The sequence below is a fragment of the Pristiophorus japonicus genome, unplaced genomic scaffold (assembly GCF_044704955.1).
Source record: "Pristiophorus japonicus isolate sPriJap1 unplaced genomic scaffold, sPriJap1.hap1 HAP1_SCAFFOLD_3029, whole genome shotgun sequence".
Lineage (NCBI taxonomy): Eukaryota > Metazoa > Chordata > Chondrichthyes > Pristiophoridae > Pristiophorus > Pristiophorus japonicus.
Window position 1 is genome coordinate 1 of NW_027252812.1, and position 19271 is coordinate 19271.

The 19271-nt window shown below is 48.5% G+C and overlaps 1 protein-coding gene and 1 long non-coding RNA gene across 2 annotated transcripts; both read left to right on the forward strand.

The window, feature by feature from the left end:
• The first annotated feature begins 533 nt into the window (after positions 1 to 533).
• On the forward strand, positions 534 to 11284 carry LOC139249314 (uncharacterized). The gene is made up of 9 exons (XM_070872293.1): positions 534 to 616; positions 6383 to 6459; positions 7839 to 8003; positions 8841 to 8985; positions 9212 to 9288; positions 9382 to 9543; positions 9961 to 10054; positions 10593 to 10688; positions 11254 to 11284. Exons 1-9 carry the CDS (start codon positions 534 to 536, stop codon positions 11282 to 11284), a joined length of 930 nt encoding a protein of 309 aa, XP_070728394.1.
• Positions 11285 to 13408: 2124 nt separating this feature from the next.
• LOC139249315 (uncharacterized) lies at positions 13409 to 18779 on the forward strand. The gene is made up of 3 exons (XR_011591130.1): positions 13409 to 13473; positions 15808 to 15897; positions 18760 to 18779. It is a non-coding gene; the product is annotated as an uncharacterized lncRNA (long non-coding RNA).
• Positions 18780 to 19271: the final 492 nt, after the last annotated feature.

Consider the following 19271-nt stretch of genomic DNA (forward strand, 5'->3'; position numbering starts at 1 on the left):
AATGGGGTCCGCAGGGCTCAGTGCTGGGTCCCTTGCTTTTTGTGGTACATTTCAATAACTAGGACTTGGATGTTGGGGGTGTGATCAAGAAGATTGCAGATGACATTAAAATAGGCTGTGTAGTTGATAATGAAAATGAATGCTTTGGACAGCAGGAAGATATCAAACAACTGGTCAGGTGGGCAAATAAAATTCAATTCGGAGAGTGTGAGCTAATGCCTTTGGGCAGGGCTAACAAGGAAAGGGAATACACATTAAATGTTAGGACACTAGAAGTGTAGATGGACAAACGGATCTCGGAGTGACGGTCCACAGATCACTTAAGTTTGCAGCACTGGTGGATAAGGTGGTTAAGTATGCATACAGAATACTTGCCTTTCTTGGCCGAGGCAGAGAATACAAGAACAGGGGTATGCTTGAACTGTATCAAACACTAGGTAGACCACAGCTGGAGTACTGCGTACAATTCTAGTCACTACTTTACAGGAAACATGTGATTGCACTGGAAAATGATCCAGAGGAGATGAACGAGGATGTTGGATGGACTGGAGAAATTTGACTTTGAGGAAGGATTGGAAATGCTGGGTCTGTTTCCTTCGGAACAGAGGAAACTGAGGTGAGACCTGATTGAGTTGTATAAAATTATGAGGGGCATGGATAGAGTGGATAGGAAGGACCTGTTTTACTTGGTAGAGGGGTCAACAACCAGGAGGTCAACTTGTAAAGGAATTGGTGGAAGGTTGAGAGGAAATTTCTTCACCCCGAGGGTGGTGGGGGTCTGGAACTCACTGCCAGAAAGTGTGGTCGAGGCAGAAACCCTCACCACAATTAAAACTCACTTCGATGTGCACTTGACATGCAGTAACCTACAGGGCAGCGGACCGAGAGCTGGAATGTGGGATTAGGCTGGATGGCTATTGGTCAGCCAGCGCGGACATGATGGGCCGAAATGGCCTCAATCTGTGCTGTAAATTTCTATAAGTCGATAACACAACGAAGTTACTCGAAGCGACTGTGGGCCCATTGTCAATGCTGTGTGGGCCTGATCTTTGAGTTCCTGTGACTAACAGATTTGAATGTTGCACGCTATGTGTTGCAGCTAGGACAATGGCAGGCTTCAAAAAGATGGTGGCTTGCTGTGTGCGTCAGAGGATGCTGAGAGTCAGAGATCATTTAACTGTTCAGATCAGAAACACGGTTAGGATCTGCTAAAGCTCACAGGCGCCTATTTCAGAACTAATGCAAAGCAGTCTGAGGAGAGACAGAGAGAGAATTCTGAGAGTCATAGCAACATGGAAATATTGCAAGAGGAAGAGGCGATTTAACCACTCCAGCCTGCTCCAGCATTCAATCTGATCATGGCAATATCTGTACCTTAACCCCATCTACCCGCCTTGTTTCCGTGACCCTTAATACCTTCACCCACCAAAAACTCTGTCAATCTCAATTCTGATGTGTCCAATTGACCCCTAACCTCAGCAACGTTTTGGGGGAGAGATTTTCCAGAGTGCCCCTACCCTCTGTGTGAAGAACTGCTCCTTACATCACCCCTGGACAGTCTGGCTCTAATTTTAAAGTGCTGACCCTTTGTTCTGGTCTCCCCCCACCAGAGGAGATCGTTTCACTCGATCTACCCTATTAACTCGCTTAATCATCTTAAACACCTTGATTAGTTCGCTCCGTAATCAGAAATACAAGACAAGTCTACGGAAACCATGAAAAGCTGATTTTTTTTCAGTGACAGAAGGAAAATGTTGGTATTCAGAGCGACTTGGGTGTTACTTGTTTATCACAGACCCTTTCACTGAAACTCTGCATGGATTCTGCCACATTACAGATCATTGGTCAATGATAATGTTTGAGCCAATGGGCACTGCCGATAGCTGCACGCACCTCTGATGTTGAGGGTTTGGTTACATGAGCTGTCACTGAGACTGTCACTGCTCACAGCGGGCTGTCCCTGGGACTGAGAAGGTTACAGGTGATCAGAACTCTTCATCTCACACAGTGACAGACACCGCGTTTGGAGACTCTGGTAAGCAGTCGGGTATGAACGGGTTTTAGAACCAGCTCAGGCGTTTGTTACTTGCTAAGTAATGATTCAGGTGTGTGTACCTCTTGTAAAGCTCGATAATGAAGGGGGTCCACACAGGGAGACTGGATCGAGTGAGGGAGAGAGGGAGAGCTCACCTCTGTCTGTAGGAGCGCAGTGAGGGAAACAGGGAGGGCTCACTTCTGCAAAGGGAGTGTCAGCCTGGATTTGTCTCTCGAGTCTCTGGAATAGGGCTTGATCGCTCCACCTTCTGACTCAGAGGGGCGCGAGCTAGCGACCGATCCGTGGTGGGCAATGCATTCGGGCAGTTTGAGGGCTGTGGTGGGGCGGAATATGAAGTTTATGTTGAAAGTCTGTCGGTGTCCCAGTGAGGGAGAGAGGGGGAGCTCCCCGATTATAAATTGATATACCCTCTGATTCCCTGTTCAACTCGCGATTTACAGTTCCCGCTGATCTCCCAACTTTCTCTAATATCAATTCCCTGTGTTCACTTCCAGAATATCCCCCAGTAAGATGAGGGCTCTGCTGCTGATTCTGGGTTACCTGAGTAAGTCGTGTTCATTATCCACAAACAGCACCGTGTTTATTTAATGTCTTTGTGTAGAAAAACTTCCCAAGACGTTTCTGGTTTGTGATTTGCATTAGGCCAGTTTAAGGGCTGTGGCAGGGGTGGAAATCTGATTGGGGAGGTTCCAACATCGAGTTTAAATTTAAATTCTTGCATTCCTATTATTTATACTTTTAATTACTGATCAGATTTAAAATTTATGGATTTGTGGTAGGTATTCGATCATTTCAGTGCAGAGTTTTGGTCTCCACATTACACCAAAAGGATTTAGAGGCGCTACACAGGGAGCGGAAAAACTTTTACAAGTGATACCAGAACTGAAATGTTATAACTATCAGGAAAGACTGAATTAGTTGGGGCGTTTTTTCAAGAAAAGGGAAGGCTGAGGCTGGCATGATAGAAGCATTTAAAGGTAGGCTGGGCAAGCATATGAGGGAGAAGGGAATAGAGACTGGTGCTGATAGATTCAGATGGGAGGAGTCACAAGTGCAGCACCAACTGTTTGGGCAGAATGTTTCTGTGCAGTATTTCCTATGGAATGCTATGGATTTATTATGCATTTGTATTATATATATTATTGGTTGATATTCATTATTATGCATTTGTCATCCATATTTAATATTTGCGTTTTTAAAATATCTTTAAAATAGAATTATTGATCCATTTTATTTATTTGTAATTGATAATTTCATATTTTCATTGTTATTCATCTCATTTGTAAGCATTTGCAATATTTAATATAGGCATTACTGATTGATATTATTTATTATGCATTTTAATTCATCTTTAAAATTTGCATTATTGATTCATAATATTTAGTTGGTATTATTAAACGATGTTTCATATTTTTATTGTTGAATCATGTTACCTATATATGGTGGTATATATTTACAATGTGCTTCCTGTTTCTCATTATTCATTATGTATTGATAACAGATATTTAATATTTGCATTACTGATTCATATTATTTACTGTGCATTTGTGATTGTTGAAAATGGAATTATTGATTCATATAATTTATTATTTTCTAATATATATTTAATATAACCATTATTGATTGGTATTATTTATGATGCAAATATAAAAAAAATATTTGTTAAAAGCATAATAATATCAATCAATAATGCATATAATAAATAGATATTACAAATGCATAAACATTAATATCTATCCATATCAATCAATATTGTAAATATTAAAGATATATCAGTAAAGAACAAATTATTTGAATCAATAATTGCATTTTTACATATCTATCATAAATGCATCGTAAATAATTTGAATCAATAATGCAAATATTAAATATCTATTAACCATATATTATAAACAATATGAACTGGAGGCACATTTTCAATATATACCACCATCTTTTAATACAATGAAACAATAATAAAATATTAAATATCTATTAATAATACCAAATTTATTTATGATGCAAATATTACAAAAAATATTTGAGGAACGCATAATTAATATTTGTAAATAATATTGTAATATAGTTAATATTTACATAATTAATTGATATTAATTACTATGCATTTATAATCCATGTTTATTATTTGCATTACTGATTCATATAAGGTAATGGTGCCGTGGATTTGGCTCTGGCTGCGCTCTCCAGAGGCACCATCGCCCTCACTGGTACTCAGAAGAGAATATTGGTTGGAGATATAGATCGACTCAGGGCACTCCTGCACTACCTACCTAGTCCTCCTCTTCTGTCTGGGGGCCACCCATTCCCTCTCTGACTGCACACTCTTAAGTTGCGGGGTGACCATCTTTAGAAACATGCTATCCACGTAGCTCTCTGTCTCACGGATGCACCGCAGTGACTCCAGCCACCACTCAAGTTCCAAAACACGGAGCTGGAGTTGGTGCAGCTGGAGACACCTACTGCACTCGTGGTCGACCTGGCTGCGGAAAGCTGCCAGGAATTCCCACATGCCACAGGATGTGCAATCCACGGGACTGAGCCGCCCTGCCACCCCTCTCGTTTCACTCAGAACTATCAAGCAGAATTAAACTCTAAACCTTAGCAAAGCACACACAGCCGCTACTCAGCAAACAGCTGCTTTAATTCTATAGTTGTATTTAGAAAATGAAGTTCATTCATCTGTTTAATTGCAGCTCCTATCTTACAGCAAATGAGCAAGGTATAAAAAGAAAGAATGGAGAAATGCTCACCAATCCACCGGTCAATCACTTGCCTGCTTGGCTGGGAAGTCACACTTCGATTTAGATTCATTGACATTTTGTCCCTGACTGTGGTCGCTGCTGCAGCTCGCTCCTCCGAACTGCCCCCGCCCTTTAGTAGTACAGCACCCGGTCAGGTCTCACAAAGGAGAAAAAGTGCAGTGATGTGGGGAACGAGCGGGCGAGTGGGACTAACTGGATTTCTGTTTGAAAAAGCAAGTGCAGATTCGATGGGCCGAATGGCCTCCTTCTGTGTTAAATTGTTCTGTGATTCTGTGATATTCATACACTCAGAAATTCTATCAGAATATGTTTCAGGCAATTTGTAACATATATTATGAAAATACTTTTGAAATTCGGCCTCCTATTTATTTATAAATTCAATATTAATTGATAATTTGTCGATATATATAATGTTATAGTTTTATCAATGAAGAACCAACAACACCAACTTATTTGTAATTTAACTTCAACCCCATTACTGAGACACTGACTATCGAGTGTCCCCACTATCGACACTCAGTATTCACCTAGGGACTGAGATAACCCATGGTATCTCTCACTGACCATCGAGTATCCCAACCCTCGACACTCAGTGTTCACTTGGGGACTGAGATATCCCATGGTATCTCTCACTGATCATCCAGTGTCCCCACCCTCGACACTCAGTGTTCACTTGGGGACTGAGATATCCCATGGTATCTCTCACTGATCATCCAGTGTCCCCACCCTCGACACTCAGTGTTCACTTGGGGACTGAGATATCCCATGGTATCTCTCACTGATCATCCAGTGTCCCCACCCTCGACACTCAGTGTTCACTTGGGGACTGAGATATCCCATGGTATCTCTCACTGACCATCGAGTGTCCCCACCCTCTACACTCAGTGTTCACTTGGGGACTGAGATATCCCATGGTATCTCTCACTGATCATCCAGTGTCCCCACTATCTACATTCTGTGTTCACCTGGGGACTGAGATAATCATGAGGTCTATCTGTGAGCAGTGAGTTAGCGGGGAGGCTGAGTGGGAGACAGATTGGAACCTGGTATCGAGAAGGAGAAAAGGACACAGTTTTCATTTGGGAGAATTTCTACCAGGGCGGAGAGTGAGACTGAGGTTATTAGTTCTTCAGGGGTTACATGCCGCTGTGTAACATTAAATGTGCATTATATTAACACTAAACATTTTTCTGTCCCTCAGTCGCAGACTCCGCACTCACTGACCCGTGTGTAAATCACAAAGTCCTGGACCAGTTCTGGAGGAGCACGGATTGTGGTGGGACTGAGTGTACCGGAAAATATCAGTGTGATCGGGAACTAGCGCAAGGATGGTACAGGTTTAAAAGGTAACACGAGGGAGACATTACAGATAAACTAATCAATTATCAGGAGTAAATGTAATGAAGAGTGCAAAGTGTGAGATTAGGATCCGGTACTGTCGAGAGATCGGGATCATGAGTCAGAGCAATGGGGCAGGGTGTGGATACAGGGAAAGTGGGAACAGCTTCTATCAGTTAATCATTGAATCAGTTCTGGGGCTGACTCTGTGTGATTGTTGTTTCAGTTCTGGCGGATGGAAGATTCCAGAGACTGAGGTTCCAGAGCAGCACTGCTCCACAGTCAAACCAGGCTGGATAAACGGTACTTACAGATTTTTATAATCTCAGATGTACAATGGGGAATATATTGGAATCAATTATTAAAGATGAAATAGCAGCGCATTTGGAAAACAGTGACAGGATCAGTCCAAGTCTGCTTGTGTTTATGAAAGGGAAATCATGCTTGACAAATCTTCTAGAATTTTTTGAGGCTGTAGCAGCGAGAGTGGACAAGGGGGAGCAAGTGGAGGTGGAGCAGTTAGACATTCAAAACGCCTTTGACCAGGTCCACATAAGAGATTAGTGTACACAATTAAAGCACATGCTATTGGGTATAATGCACTGATATGGATAGAGAACTGGTTCGCAGACAGAAGGCAGAGAGTAGGAACAAACGGGTCCTTTTCAGAATGGCAGGCAGTGACTAGTGGGGTACCACAAGGTTCAGTGCTGGGACCCCAGCTATTTACAATATACATTAATGACTTACACGAAGGAATTGAATGCCATATCTCCAAATTTGCCGATGACACTAAGCTGGGTTGCAGTGTGAGCTGTGAGGAGGATGCTAAGAGGCTGCAGGGTGACTTGCACAGATTAGGTGCTTGGTGAAATACATGGCAGATGCGGTATAATGAAGAGAAATGTGAAGTTATCCACTTTGCTGGTAAAAACAGGAGGGCTGACATTTATCTGAATGGTGACAGATTGGTAAAGGGGGAGGTGCAACTAAACCAGGTCGTCATGGTACATCAGTCATTTAAGGTTGGCATACAGGTGCAGCAGGTAGTGAAGAAGGCAAATGGCATGTTGGCCTTCACAGTGAGAGAATTCGAGTATAGGAGCAGGGAGGTCTTACTACAATTGTACAGGGCCTGGGTAAGGTCACATCTTGAGTATTATGTACAGTTTTGATCTCCTAATCTGAGGAAGGACATCCTTGCTATTGAGGGAGTGCAGTGAAGGTTCATCAGACCTCAGAGAAACATGCAAAGATCTGACGGGATTGGACAGGTTAAATACAGGAAGAATGTTCCCGATGTTTGGGAAGTCCAGAACCAGGGGTCACAGTCTAAGGATAAGGGGTAAGACATTTAAGACCGAGATGAGGAGAAACTTCTTCACTCAGAGAATTTTGGCCATGTGGAATTCTCTACCACAGAACGTTGTTGTAGCCAATTCGTTAGATATATACAAAAGCGAGTTAAATGTGGCCCTCACGGCTAAAGGGATCAGGGGATATGGAGAGAAAGTAGGAATGGGGTACTGAAATGCAGGATCAGCGTGATCATATTGAATAGTGGTGCAGGCTTGAAGGGACGAATAGCCTTCTCATGCAGCTATTTTTCATGTTTCTATGTTTCACTGTCCAGCACTGATCACCCCGGTTACATTCTTCAATATTTATAATCCTCATTTTAGGAACTCATCCCACCGTGGGACAGGGAGAAGTGACCAGGACAGTTTGCTTTAACTACGATGGAAATCGCTGTAACAGGACCCTGGAGATAAAGATCAAAAACTGCACCAGTTACTCCGTTTACGAGTTGAAGCCACCACCCGATTGTAACATGACTTATTGCACAGGTACATTGCGGATTGTGAATGACGCAGAAGGATGAGTCTGGAATGTCCCGTGTCATCAACAGCAATAAGAAAGTTACAGTCGCCCATCCTGGTTGTAAGGGACACAACAGATAAAGGATCTGAAGCACAAAGTGCTCTTTTCACCAACGCTACAGGGAGCTGTTCTATGTGTCTGTCGGACATTCTGTTCCCTGCGCTGCCCAGTGATGGCGATAGACCCCCAGTGTAATGTTGGGCACCGCAGACTGAGATACTCCATGTTCCCCCTCACTGACTGTCCAGTTTCCCCACCCTCTACACTTAGTGTTCACCTGTGGACTGAGATACCCCATGTATATCTCCTACTGACCATCCAGTGTTCCCACCCTCTACTCTCAGTGTTCACCTGGGGAATGAGATACCCCATGATACCACCCACTGACCATCCAGTGTTCCCACCCTCTCCACTCAGTGTTCACCTGGGGACTGATATACACCATGATATCTACCACTGACCATCCAGTGTTCCTACCCTCTACTCTCAGTGTTCACCTGGGGACTGAGATACCTCATGATAGCTTCCACTGACCATCGAGTATCCCCACCCTCTACACTCAGTGTTCACCTGGAGCCTGAGATACCGCATGAGGTCTGTCTGTGAGCAGTGAGTTGGAGGGGAGGCTGAGCTGGGAGATTGGACCCTGGTTTAGAGAAGGAGGAAAGGATCCAGTTTTATTCTGGGGGATTTTCCACCAGAAAAAGAATGAGACTGAGGTTATTGGTGCTTCAGGGGGTGCTCGCCGCTGAGTAACGTTAACTGTGCTTTATATTAACATTAAACATCTTTCTGTCACTCAGTCGCAGACTCAGTACTCACTGACCCGTGTGTGGATCACACAATCCTGGACCAGCCCTGGAGGAGCACGGATTGTGGTGAGACTGGGTGCATCGCAAACACTCAGTGTGATCAGGATCTTGACCATGGATGGTACAGATTTAAAAGGTAACGTGAGGGGAAAATGACAGATACACTAATCAATAAACCAGGAGTAAATGTACGACAGAGATCACAGTGCGTGATTAGGAACTGGTTCTGTGGAGAGAGCGGGATCATCAGTCAGAGCAATGGGGCAGGGTGTGAGTGAATACAGGGAAATGGGAACAGCTTCTATCAGTTGATCATTGAATCAGTTCAGGGGCTGACTGACTCTGTGGGATTGTTGTTTCAGTTCTGGCGGATGGAAGATTCCGGAGACTGCGGTCCCAGACTATCACTGCTCCACACGGGCCCCAGGCTGGTTAAAGGGTACTTTCAGACTTTATAATCTCTGATTTACATTCACTGTCCAGCACTGTTCACCTTGGTTACATTCTTCAATATTTATAATCCACATTTCAGGAACTCATCCCACCGTGGGACAGGGAGAAGTGACGGGGACAGTTTGTTTTACGTGGTTTGGAAGTCCCTGCTACTATACCCGGGAGATAAAGATCAAAAACTGCACCAGTTACTCTGTTTACAAGTTGAATCCGACACACTGTTACGCTGCTTATTGCACAGGTACATTGGCGACTGTGAATGACCCAGAAGCGTGACTCTGGGATGTCCCGTGTTATCATCAGCAGTAAGAAAGTTACATGCGCCCCTCCTGGTTGTAAGGGACACAAAGGGTAAAGGATCAGAAACGCAAAGTGGTCTTTTCACCAAAGCTACAGGGAGCTGAATCAGACACTGTTCACTGTGTCTGTCGGGCACTCTGTTCCCTGCCGTGCCCACTGATGGAGATAGACCCGCAGTGTAGCGCTGGGCATCCCAGCCTCGCTCTCCTGGCTGTACAGGTCCCAGGGAGTGGGATTGGAATATGCCGGGTTATACAAGACTGGTGACTGACAATTTCTGGGCTCTAATACCAGCCTGATGAACTGTCTGGGTGTCCACCTCTCTGCACTCTCCCATACCTCTCCTCCTTTATTGCAGTTCCAGAGACAACCTCAACCCAGGGGCCCAAGAAACAATCGACTGTCGAATCGACTGATCATCGTCCAATATCCCAGCGTTGTCTACAGCCTCAGTTATCTGCCTTGAAGGGTCCATTCTACTCAGACTGTTCACGCAGTGTTCCTGCTGCAATCCTCAGTCCCAGAGTTTCAACCAGTCTCTTAGTGAGGGGAGTGGGATGAGGAGACTGAGTGGGAGTCGGATGAGGAGACTGGGAGGTGGGAGGCGGGAGTGGGGGATGGGATGAGAAGACTGTGGGAGCGTGAGATGTGGAGAGCGAGGTGAGTGGAATGAGGAGACCGAGGGGAGTGGGATGAGGAGATCGAGGGGACTGGCATGAGCAGACTGAGGGGAGTGGGACGAGGATTATGAGGGAAGTAGGATGACGAAACTTTGGGAGCGCGTGAGCTGTCTGGGATAACGTGACAGAGGTGAATGTGTCGCAGTGTCTGAAGGGAGTGTGATATCGTGGCTGAAGGGAATGGATTTGTAAGATTCTGGGTTGTATAAAGACTGGTATCTGACCATTCTCTGGACTCCAGTTCCAGCCTGGTGATCTATTCTTGTGTTCAGCATTCTGCACTCTCCCATATCTGAATATTTTATTGCAGACCCAGAGACATCTCCAACTCAGGGGCCAGAGGTACAATCGACTCTTCAACCCACTGTCCGCCCATCCACGATCCCAGCAGAATCTACAGCCTCAGGTATCTGCCTTGTGGGGCCCATTCTGCACAGACTGTTCACCCAGTGTAACTGCTGTAATCCTCAGTCCTAGTGATACATCTGGTCTTTTACTGAGGGGAGTGGGATGTAGTAACTGAAGGGGTGTGACATAGTGACTGAGGGGAGTGGAATGGGATTATAATGGGTTAGCTTCCATTAGGGAAGAAAATATACTGTCCTTTACCGGCCTGGCATATATGTGACTCCAGACCCACTGCAATGTGTTTGACTTTTAACTGCGCTCTGAAATGGCCGAGCAAACCATTCTGTTTTATTAAAGTAAGTGACTCACCACCACCTCTTCAAGGGCAATTAGTGATGGGCAATAAATATTGGCCTGGCCAGTGATGCTCACAATCCAGGACCAAATGAAATAATGCAGTGGCTCAGGGGAATGGGATGTACTGACTGAGGGGGAGAGATTTGATGATTCAAGGTTACATAAAGACTGGTATGTGACAATGTCTGGAATCTAGTACCAGCCTGATGACCTGTTCTGGTGTTCTCTACTCTGCACTCTCCCATGGGTCTCTTCCGTTGTTACAGATCCAGAGACAGCCGCAACTCAGGAGCCTGATGAACAATCGACTCTCAAATCCACTGACCATTCATCCACTGTCCCATCACGGTCTACAGCCTCAGGTATCTGCCTTGTGCGGTCCATTCTACATAGACTGTTCTCCCAGTGTAACTGCTGAAAACCTCAGCCCTGAAAATTCATTCATCATTTACTGAGGGGAGTGGGATGTAGTGACTGACGCGGGGGGGGAGGGTGGGTGGGCGGGGCGTTGGTGGAGGTGAGATATAGTGACTGAGGGGAGTGGAATGGGATGATAATGAAGTGTCCTTTAGGGAAATACATCTGCTGCTCTTACCCGATCTGGCCTATTTGTGACTCCACACCCACAGCAATGTGGTTGAATATTAACCGCCCTCTGAAATGGCCCAGCAATCTACTTAGTTGTCTTCAACAAGACGGCTCACTACCACCTTCTCAAGGGCAATTAGGGATGGGCAATAAATGCTGGCCTTGTCAGTGACGCCCACTACCCAGGACCGAATAAAAAAATCATGCATTGAGTGAGGGGAGTGAGACGTAGTGACTGAGGCAAGTGGAACAAGGAGCACGAGGACGGTGTGATGAGGAGCATGAGGGGAGTCGGATGAGGATACTGAGGAGATAGGGATGAGCAGAATGCTGTTACTGAGATGAGTGGGGTTTAGTGACTCACGAAACTTGGATGTAGTAACTGAGTGGAATGGAATGTACTGACTGAGAGGAGAGGGATGTAGTGACTGAGGGGAGTGGGATGCAGTGACTGAGGGGAGTGGGATGCAGTGACTGAGGGGAGTGGGATGCAGTGACTGAGGGGAGTGGGATGCAGTGACTGAGGGGAATGAGATGCAGTGACTGAGGGGAGTGGGATGCAGGGACTGAGGGGAGTGGGATGCAGTGACTGAGGGGAGTGGGATGCAGTGACTGAGGGGAGTGGGATGCAGTGACTGAGGGGAGTGCGATGCAGTGACTGAGGGGAGTGGGATGCAGTGACTGAGGGGAGTGGGATGCAGTGACTGAGGCGAGTGGGATGCAGTGACTGAGGGGAGTGGGATGCAGTGACTGAGGGGAGTGGGATGCAGTGACTGAGGCGAGTGGGATGCAGTGACTGAGGGGAGTGGGATGCAGTGACTGAGGGGAGTGGGATGCAGTGACTGAGGGGAGTGGGATGCAGTGACTGAGGCGAGTGGGATGCAGTGACTGAGGGGAGTGGGATGCAGTGACTGAGGGGAGTGGGATGCAGTGACTGAGGCGAGTGGGATGCAGTGACTGAGGGGAGTGGGATGCAGTGACTGAGGGGAGTGGGATGCAGTGACTGAGGGGAGTGGGATGTAGTGACCGAGGGGAGTGGGATGCAGTGACTGAGGGGAGTGGGATGCAGTGACTGAGGGGAGTGGGATGCAGTGACTGAGGGGAGTGGGATGCAGTGACTGAGGGGAGTGGGATGCAGTGACTGAGGGGAGTGGGATGCAGTGACTGAGGGGAGTGGGATGCAGTGACTGAGGGGAGTGGGATGCAGTGACTGAGGGGAGTGGGATGCAGTGACTGAGGGGAGTGGGATGCAGTGACTGAGGGGAGTGGGATGCAGTGACTGAGGGGAGTGGGATGCAGTGACTGAGGGGAGTGGGATGCAGTGACTGAGGGGAGTGGGATGCAGTGACTGAGAGAAGTGGGAAGCAGTGACTGAGGGGAGTGGGATGCAGTGACTGAGGGGAGTGGTTTGCAGTGACTGAGGCGAGTGGGATGCTGTAACTGAGGGGAGTGGGATGCAGTGACCGAGGGGAGTGCGATGCAGTGACTGAGGGGAGTGGGATGCAGTGACTGAGGGGAGTGGGATGAAGTGACTGAGGGAGTGGGATGCAGTGACTGAGGGGAGTGGGATGAAGTGACTGAGGGAGTGGGATGCAGTGACTGAGGGGAGTGGGTTGCTTTGACTGAGGGGAGTGGGGTGCAGTGACTGATGGCAGTCGATTGCAGAGGCTGAGGTGACTGGGATTGGTTGACTTCTTTAAATTCTGGTGTGTGACATTCTCCGGACTCCAGTATCAGCCTGATGACCCGATTGGGTATTCCCCAATATTTTACCCTCCCATGTCTCCCATCCTTTGTTACAGATCTGGCGACAACCCCAACTCAGGAACCTGAGGGACAAACATCTGAACAAAGCACTGAGAAACCGGCCTCTGTCCCAGTGGGACCTACAGCCTCAGGTATCAGTCTGGAGAGGTTCCTTCAAACAGGCACTCCACCCAATGTGACCCATGACCTGCTCTGTTCCTGAGAATCTATCGATCCCGATAGAGATATTTCTTGGCGAAAATACGCTCCAGCCTTATCAACATTTCCTGATAGTTGTACCCTCTCAGTTCTGATATCATACTTGTAAACCTTTGTTTTTGCACCTCCTTCAGTGCCACTCTATCCGTTTGATATTATGGGAGCCATAAATCTCCACAGTGCCCAAAGAGGGGTCCCATCGACGTATATGGAGACCAGAATTGTGCACAATGCTCCAAGTGTGGTCTAACCAAGGCATATGGAGACGAGAACTGTGCACATTGCTCTAAATGTAATCTGTCTCTCACTTTGTCTCTTTCTATCTCTCTAGCTCTGTCTCTCCACATCTGTCTCCTCTCTCTCCCATTCTGTTTCTCTCTATCTCTCTCTTTCTCTCACTGTCTCTCTTTCACACATTCTCTATGTCACTGTCTTGCACTCTTTCTCTCTCGGTGTCCACCGGTCTCTTTCTCTGTCTCCTGCTGTCTTTCTCGTTGCCTCAGTCGTTTTATCTCTCTCTGTCTCTATCTCTCACTCTGACTCTGTCGGCCTTCCTCTCCCTCTAGAGATATATATAGCTTTCTCTCTCTGTCTATTAATCCTTCAGTGCTGAATTGTGCCTAATTGTATTTAATCTTTGTGGCCATCGGGTCAATGCCTGGCCCAGGGCTGTGAGAGACAGGGACCGAGCCGGTAGACCCACTCCTGTCCCAGGGCTGTGAGAGAAAGGGACCGAGCAGGGAGAACCACTCCTGGCCCAGGGCTGTGAGAGACAGGGACCGAGCAGGGAGACCCACTCCTGGCCCAGGGCTGTGAGAGACAGGGACCGAGCAGGGAGAACCACTCCTGTCCCAGGGCTGTGAGAGACATGGACTGAGCAGGGAGAACCACTCCTGGCCCAGGGCTGTGAGCGACAGGGACCGAGCAGGAAGACTCACTCCTGGCCCAAGGCTGTGAGCGACAGGGACCGAGCAGGAAGACTCACTCCTGGCCCAAGGCTGTGAGAGACAGGGACCGAGCAGGGAGAACCACTCCAGGCCCAGGGCTGTGAGAGACAGGGACCGAGCAGGGAGAACCACTCCAGGCCCAGGGCTGTGAGAGACAGGGACCGAGCAGGGAGAACCACTCCTGGCCCAGGGCTGTGAAAGACAGGGACCGAGCAGGGAGACCCACTCCTGGCCCAGGGCTGTGAGAGACAGGGACCGAGCAGGGAGAACCACTCCAGGCCCAGGGCTGTGAGAGACAGGGACCGAGCAGGGAGACCCACTCCTGGCCCAGGGCTGTGAGAGACAGGGACAGAGCAGGGAGAACCACTCCTGGCCCAGGGCTGTGAGAGACAGGGACCGAGCAGGGAGAACCACTCCAGGCCCAGGGCTGTGAGAGACAGGGACCGAGCAGGGAGACACACTCCTGGCCCAGGGCTGTGAGAGACAGGGACCGAGCAGGGTGACCCACTCCTGTCCCAGGGCTGTGAGAGACAGGGACCGAGCAGGAAGACCCACTCCTGGCCCAGGGCTGTGAGAGACAGGGACCGAGCAGGGAGACCCACTCCTGGCCCAGGGCTGTGAGAGACATGGACTGAGCAGGGAGAACCACTCCTGGCCCAGAGCTGTGAGCGACAGGGACCGAGCAGGAAGACTCACTCCTGGCCCAAGGCTGTGAGAGACAGGGACCGAGCAGGGAGAACCACTCCAGGCCCAGGGCTGTGAGAGACAGGGACCGAGCAGGGAGAACCACTCCAGGCCCAGGGCTGTGAGAGACAGGGACCGAGCAGGGAGAACCACTCCTGGCCCAGGGCTGTGAAAGACAGGGACCGAGCAGGGAGACCCACTCCTGGCCCAGGGCTGTGAGAGACAGGGACCGAGCAGGGAGAACCACTCCAGGCCCAGGGCTGTGAGAGACAGGGACCGAGCAGGGAGACCCACTCCTGGCCCAGGGCTGTGAGAGACAGGGACAGAGCAGGGAGAACCACTCCTGGCCCAGGGCTGTGAGAGACAGGGACCGAGCAGGGAGAACCACTCCAGGCCCAGGGCTGTGAGAGACAGGGACCGAGCAGGGAGACACACTCCTGGCCCAGGGCTGTGAGAGACAGGGACCGAGCAGGGTGACCCACTCCTGTCCCAGGGCTGTGAGAGACAGGGACCGAGCAGGAAGACCCACTCCTGGCCCAGGGCTGTGAGAGACAGGGACCGAGCAGGGAGAACCACTCCTGGCCGAGGGCTGCCTCTCCATCCTCCAGTTCCAATGTGCCTGATCTTTAATTGCAGATCCGGGGAAGTGGACAAGCCGTGGAAACAAGGGAGGGACGGCAGCAGGAGCTGAGTGCAAAGCCTCGGAGAAGGGACATTTGAAACCAGGTACCAGTCGGCCGATAGAATCATAGAGATTTACAGCACGGAAGGAGGCCATTTCGGCCCACCGTGTCCACACCGGCTGACCACGAGCTACCCAACCTATTCCCACTTTCCGGCTCTTGGTCCGTAGCCCTTTAGGTTACAGCACTTCAGGTCCACATCCAGGTACTTTTCAAATATGATGAGGTTTTCTGCCTCTACCACCCTTTCAGGCAGTGACCCGCACGACCCTCTGGGTGAAGTCATTTCCCCTCAAATTCCCTCTAAACCTCCCCCCAATTACTTTAAATCTATGCCCCCTGGTTGTTGCTCCCTCTGCCAAGGGAAACAGGTCCTTCCTATCCACTCTATGCAGGCCCCTCATAAAGTTATACACCTCAATCAGGTCTCCCCTCAGCCTCGTCTGTTCCAAAGAAACAGTCCCAGCGTCTCCAAACGTTCCTCATCGCTAAAATTCATCAGTCCAGGCAAACATTCTTGTAAATCTCCTCTGCACCCTTTCCAGTGCAATCACATATTTCCTGCAATGTGACCAGAACTGCATGTTGTACTCCAGCTGTGGCCTAACCAGTGTTTTAACTAGCTCAAGCAAAAGGTCCTTGCTCTTGTAATCCACGCCTCGACTAAAGAGGCAAGTACTTCGCATGCCTTCTTCACCACCTTATCTACCTGGCCTGCTACATTCAGGGATCTGTGGACCTGCACTCCAAGGTCCCTTTGTTCCTCTACACTTCTCAGTGTTCCACCATTTAATGTGTATTCCATTCCCTTGTTAGACTTCGGCAAATGCATTACGTCACACTTATCCGGATTAAAGACAGACAGTAAACAGAGAGTCGGGATAAACGGGTCCTTTAGCGAATGGCAGGCAGTGAATAATCGAGTGCCGCAGTGCTCAGTGCTGGGACCGCAGCTATTTACAAAATACATTAAAGATTTTGATGAGGGAATTGAGTGTAATATCTCCAAGTTTGCAGATGACACTATGCTGGGTGGCGGTGTGGGCTGTGAGGAGGACGCTAAAAGGCTGCATAGTTACTTCGACAGGTTAGGTCAGTGGGCAAATGCATGGCAGATGCAGTATAATATGGATAAATGTGAGTTTATCCACTTTGGTGCCAAAAACACGAAGGCAAAATAATATTTGAATGTCGGCCGATTAGGAAAAGGGGAGGTGCAACGAGATCTGGGTGTCATGGTACATCAGTCATTTAAATTTGGCATGCAGGTACAGTAGGTGCTGAAGAAAGCAAATGGTATGTTGGCCTTCATAGCGAGGGGATTTGAGTATAGGAGCAGGGAGGTCTTACTGCAGTTGTACAGGGCCTTAGTGAGGCCTCACCTGGAATATTGTGTTCAGTTTTGTTCTCCTAATCTGAGGAAGGACGTTCTTGCTATTGAGGGAGTGCAGCGAAAGTTCATCAGACTGATTCCCGGGATGTTAGGACGGTCATATGAGGAGAGACTGGATCGATTGGACCTGTGTTCACTGGAGTTTAGAAGGATGAGAGGGGATCTCATAGATACATATACCATTCTGACGGGACTGGACAGGTTAGATGCAGGAAGAATGTTCCCGATGTTGGGGAAGTCCATAACCAGGGGGGTCACACTCTAAGGATAAAGGGTAAGCCATTTAGGACCGAGATGAGGGGAACCTTCTTCGCTCAGAGAGTTGTTTATCTGTGGAATTCTCTACCGCGGAGAGTTGTTGATGCCAGTTCATTGGATATATTCAAGAGGGAGTTAGATATGGCCCTTATGGCTAAATGGATTAATGGGTATGGAGAGAAAGTGGGAAAGGGGTACTGAGGTGAGTGATCAGTAATGATCTTATTGAATAGTGGTGCAGGTTCGAAGGGCCGAATGCCTACTCCTGCGCCTATTTTCTATATTTCTATGTTTCTATGTAAATTCCATTTGCCACTGGTCTGCCCACCTGGCCAGTACATTGATATATTCCTGCAGTCCGCAGCTCTCTTCTGAACCATCAATGAGACAGCCGATTTTAGTGTCATCTTCAAACTTCTTCATCGTGCCCCCAACTTCCAAATCCATAGTCACTGATATATACCAGAAAAAGCAAGGGACCCAGCACTGAGCCCTGCGGAACCCCACTGGAAATAGCTTCTGGCTTCTGGTTGGGACCACCCAATCAGACCCTCCCAGGGTCCACGCCCAGAAACCTTCAGTCCCTGACTCCATACTCGAACATTCAGTGATTGGACCTCCCAAATATCCTGCTTTATAATCTGCCTGCTCAGTCCCAGTTATCCGGGCAAGTGTCTCCCAATATAAACCACACAGAATGTAGGGCACAGAAAGTAGCCATTCGGCCCCACTGCTTTGTGCCGGTGTTTATGCTCCACACCAGCCTCCTCCCATCCCTCTTCATCTCACCCCATCAGCACATCCTTCTATTCCTTTCTCCATCATGTGTTTATCCAGCCTTTTATTTAATTGCATCTCTGTTATTCGCTCACCTACTCCCTGTGGGAGCGAGATCCACATTCTCAGCCCACTCTGGGTGAAGACGTTTCTAATGAATTCCCCATGGGATTTATGAGTGACGACCTTACGTTGATGTCCACTAGTTTTACGAACTCCCACAAACATTGCTGTTCATCGTCTGTATGGAACCACCTTCACCAATCCCCTGTGGAAGCGGGGATGGGCCTGGAATTGTCCACACAGACCCAAGTTGCCCGGTCCAGCATCCCCTCGGTTGGGGACTGTCACTCCTGGTTTGCCCTCCCGCTCTCTCTGCCCCCTTCCCTGTACCCCGCTTGGTATTCCTGCGCCACACTCCGCGCAGGTGGGTTTGCGAGTTGTGGCTGAAGAGACTTGGTCCGCTCTGTGTTCCAGGGGTGCTGGAACTGTCGGACGAGCAGTGCAAGAAGGTCAGTGCCGAGGTCCAAGTGATGTACGTCGGGACAAACAAACTGGACACCCCCGAGAAACAGGCAGCATTCCACCGCCAGGTGAGGGGTTTATTCTCCATTCATTCTCGGGGTGTTGGGCGTCACTGGGCAAGGATGGCATTGATTGACCATCCCCAGTAAACCATCATTAGATGGCATTGACTGACCATCCCCAGTTGGCATTGACTGACCTTCCCCAGTTGGCATTGACTGACCATCCCCAGTTGGCATTGACTGACCTTCCCCAGTTGGCATTGACTGACCATCCCCAGTTGGCATTGTCTGACCAACCCTGGTGTTAATGGGTGGGAATTCCACTGGTGTTAGGGGGAGGGTATACCCTGCTGTTAAGGGGAGAGGGATTCCCCTGGTGGCACTGAGTGGGGTTCCCCTGGTGTTACGGGGAGCGGGATTTCTGGTGTTAAGTGGGTGGGGATTCTCCTGTGTAATGGGAAG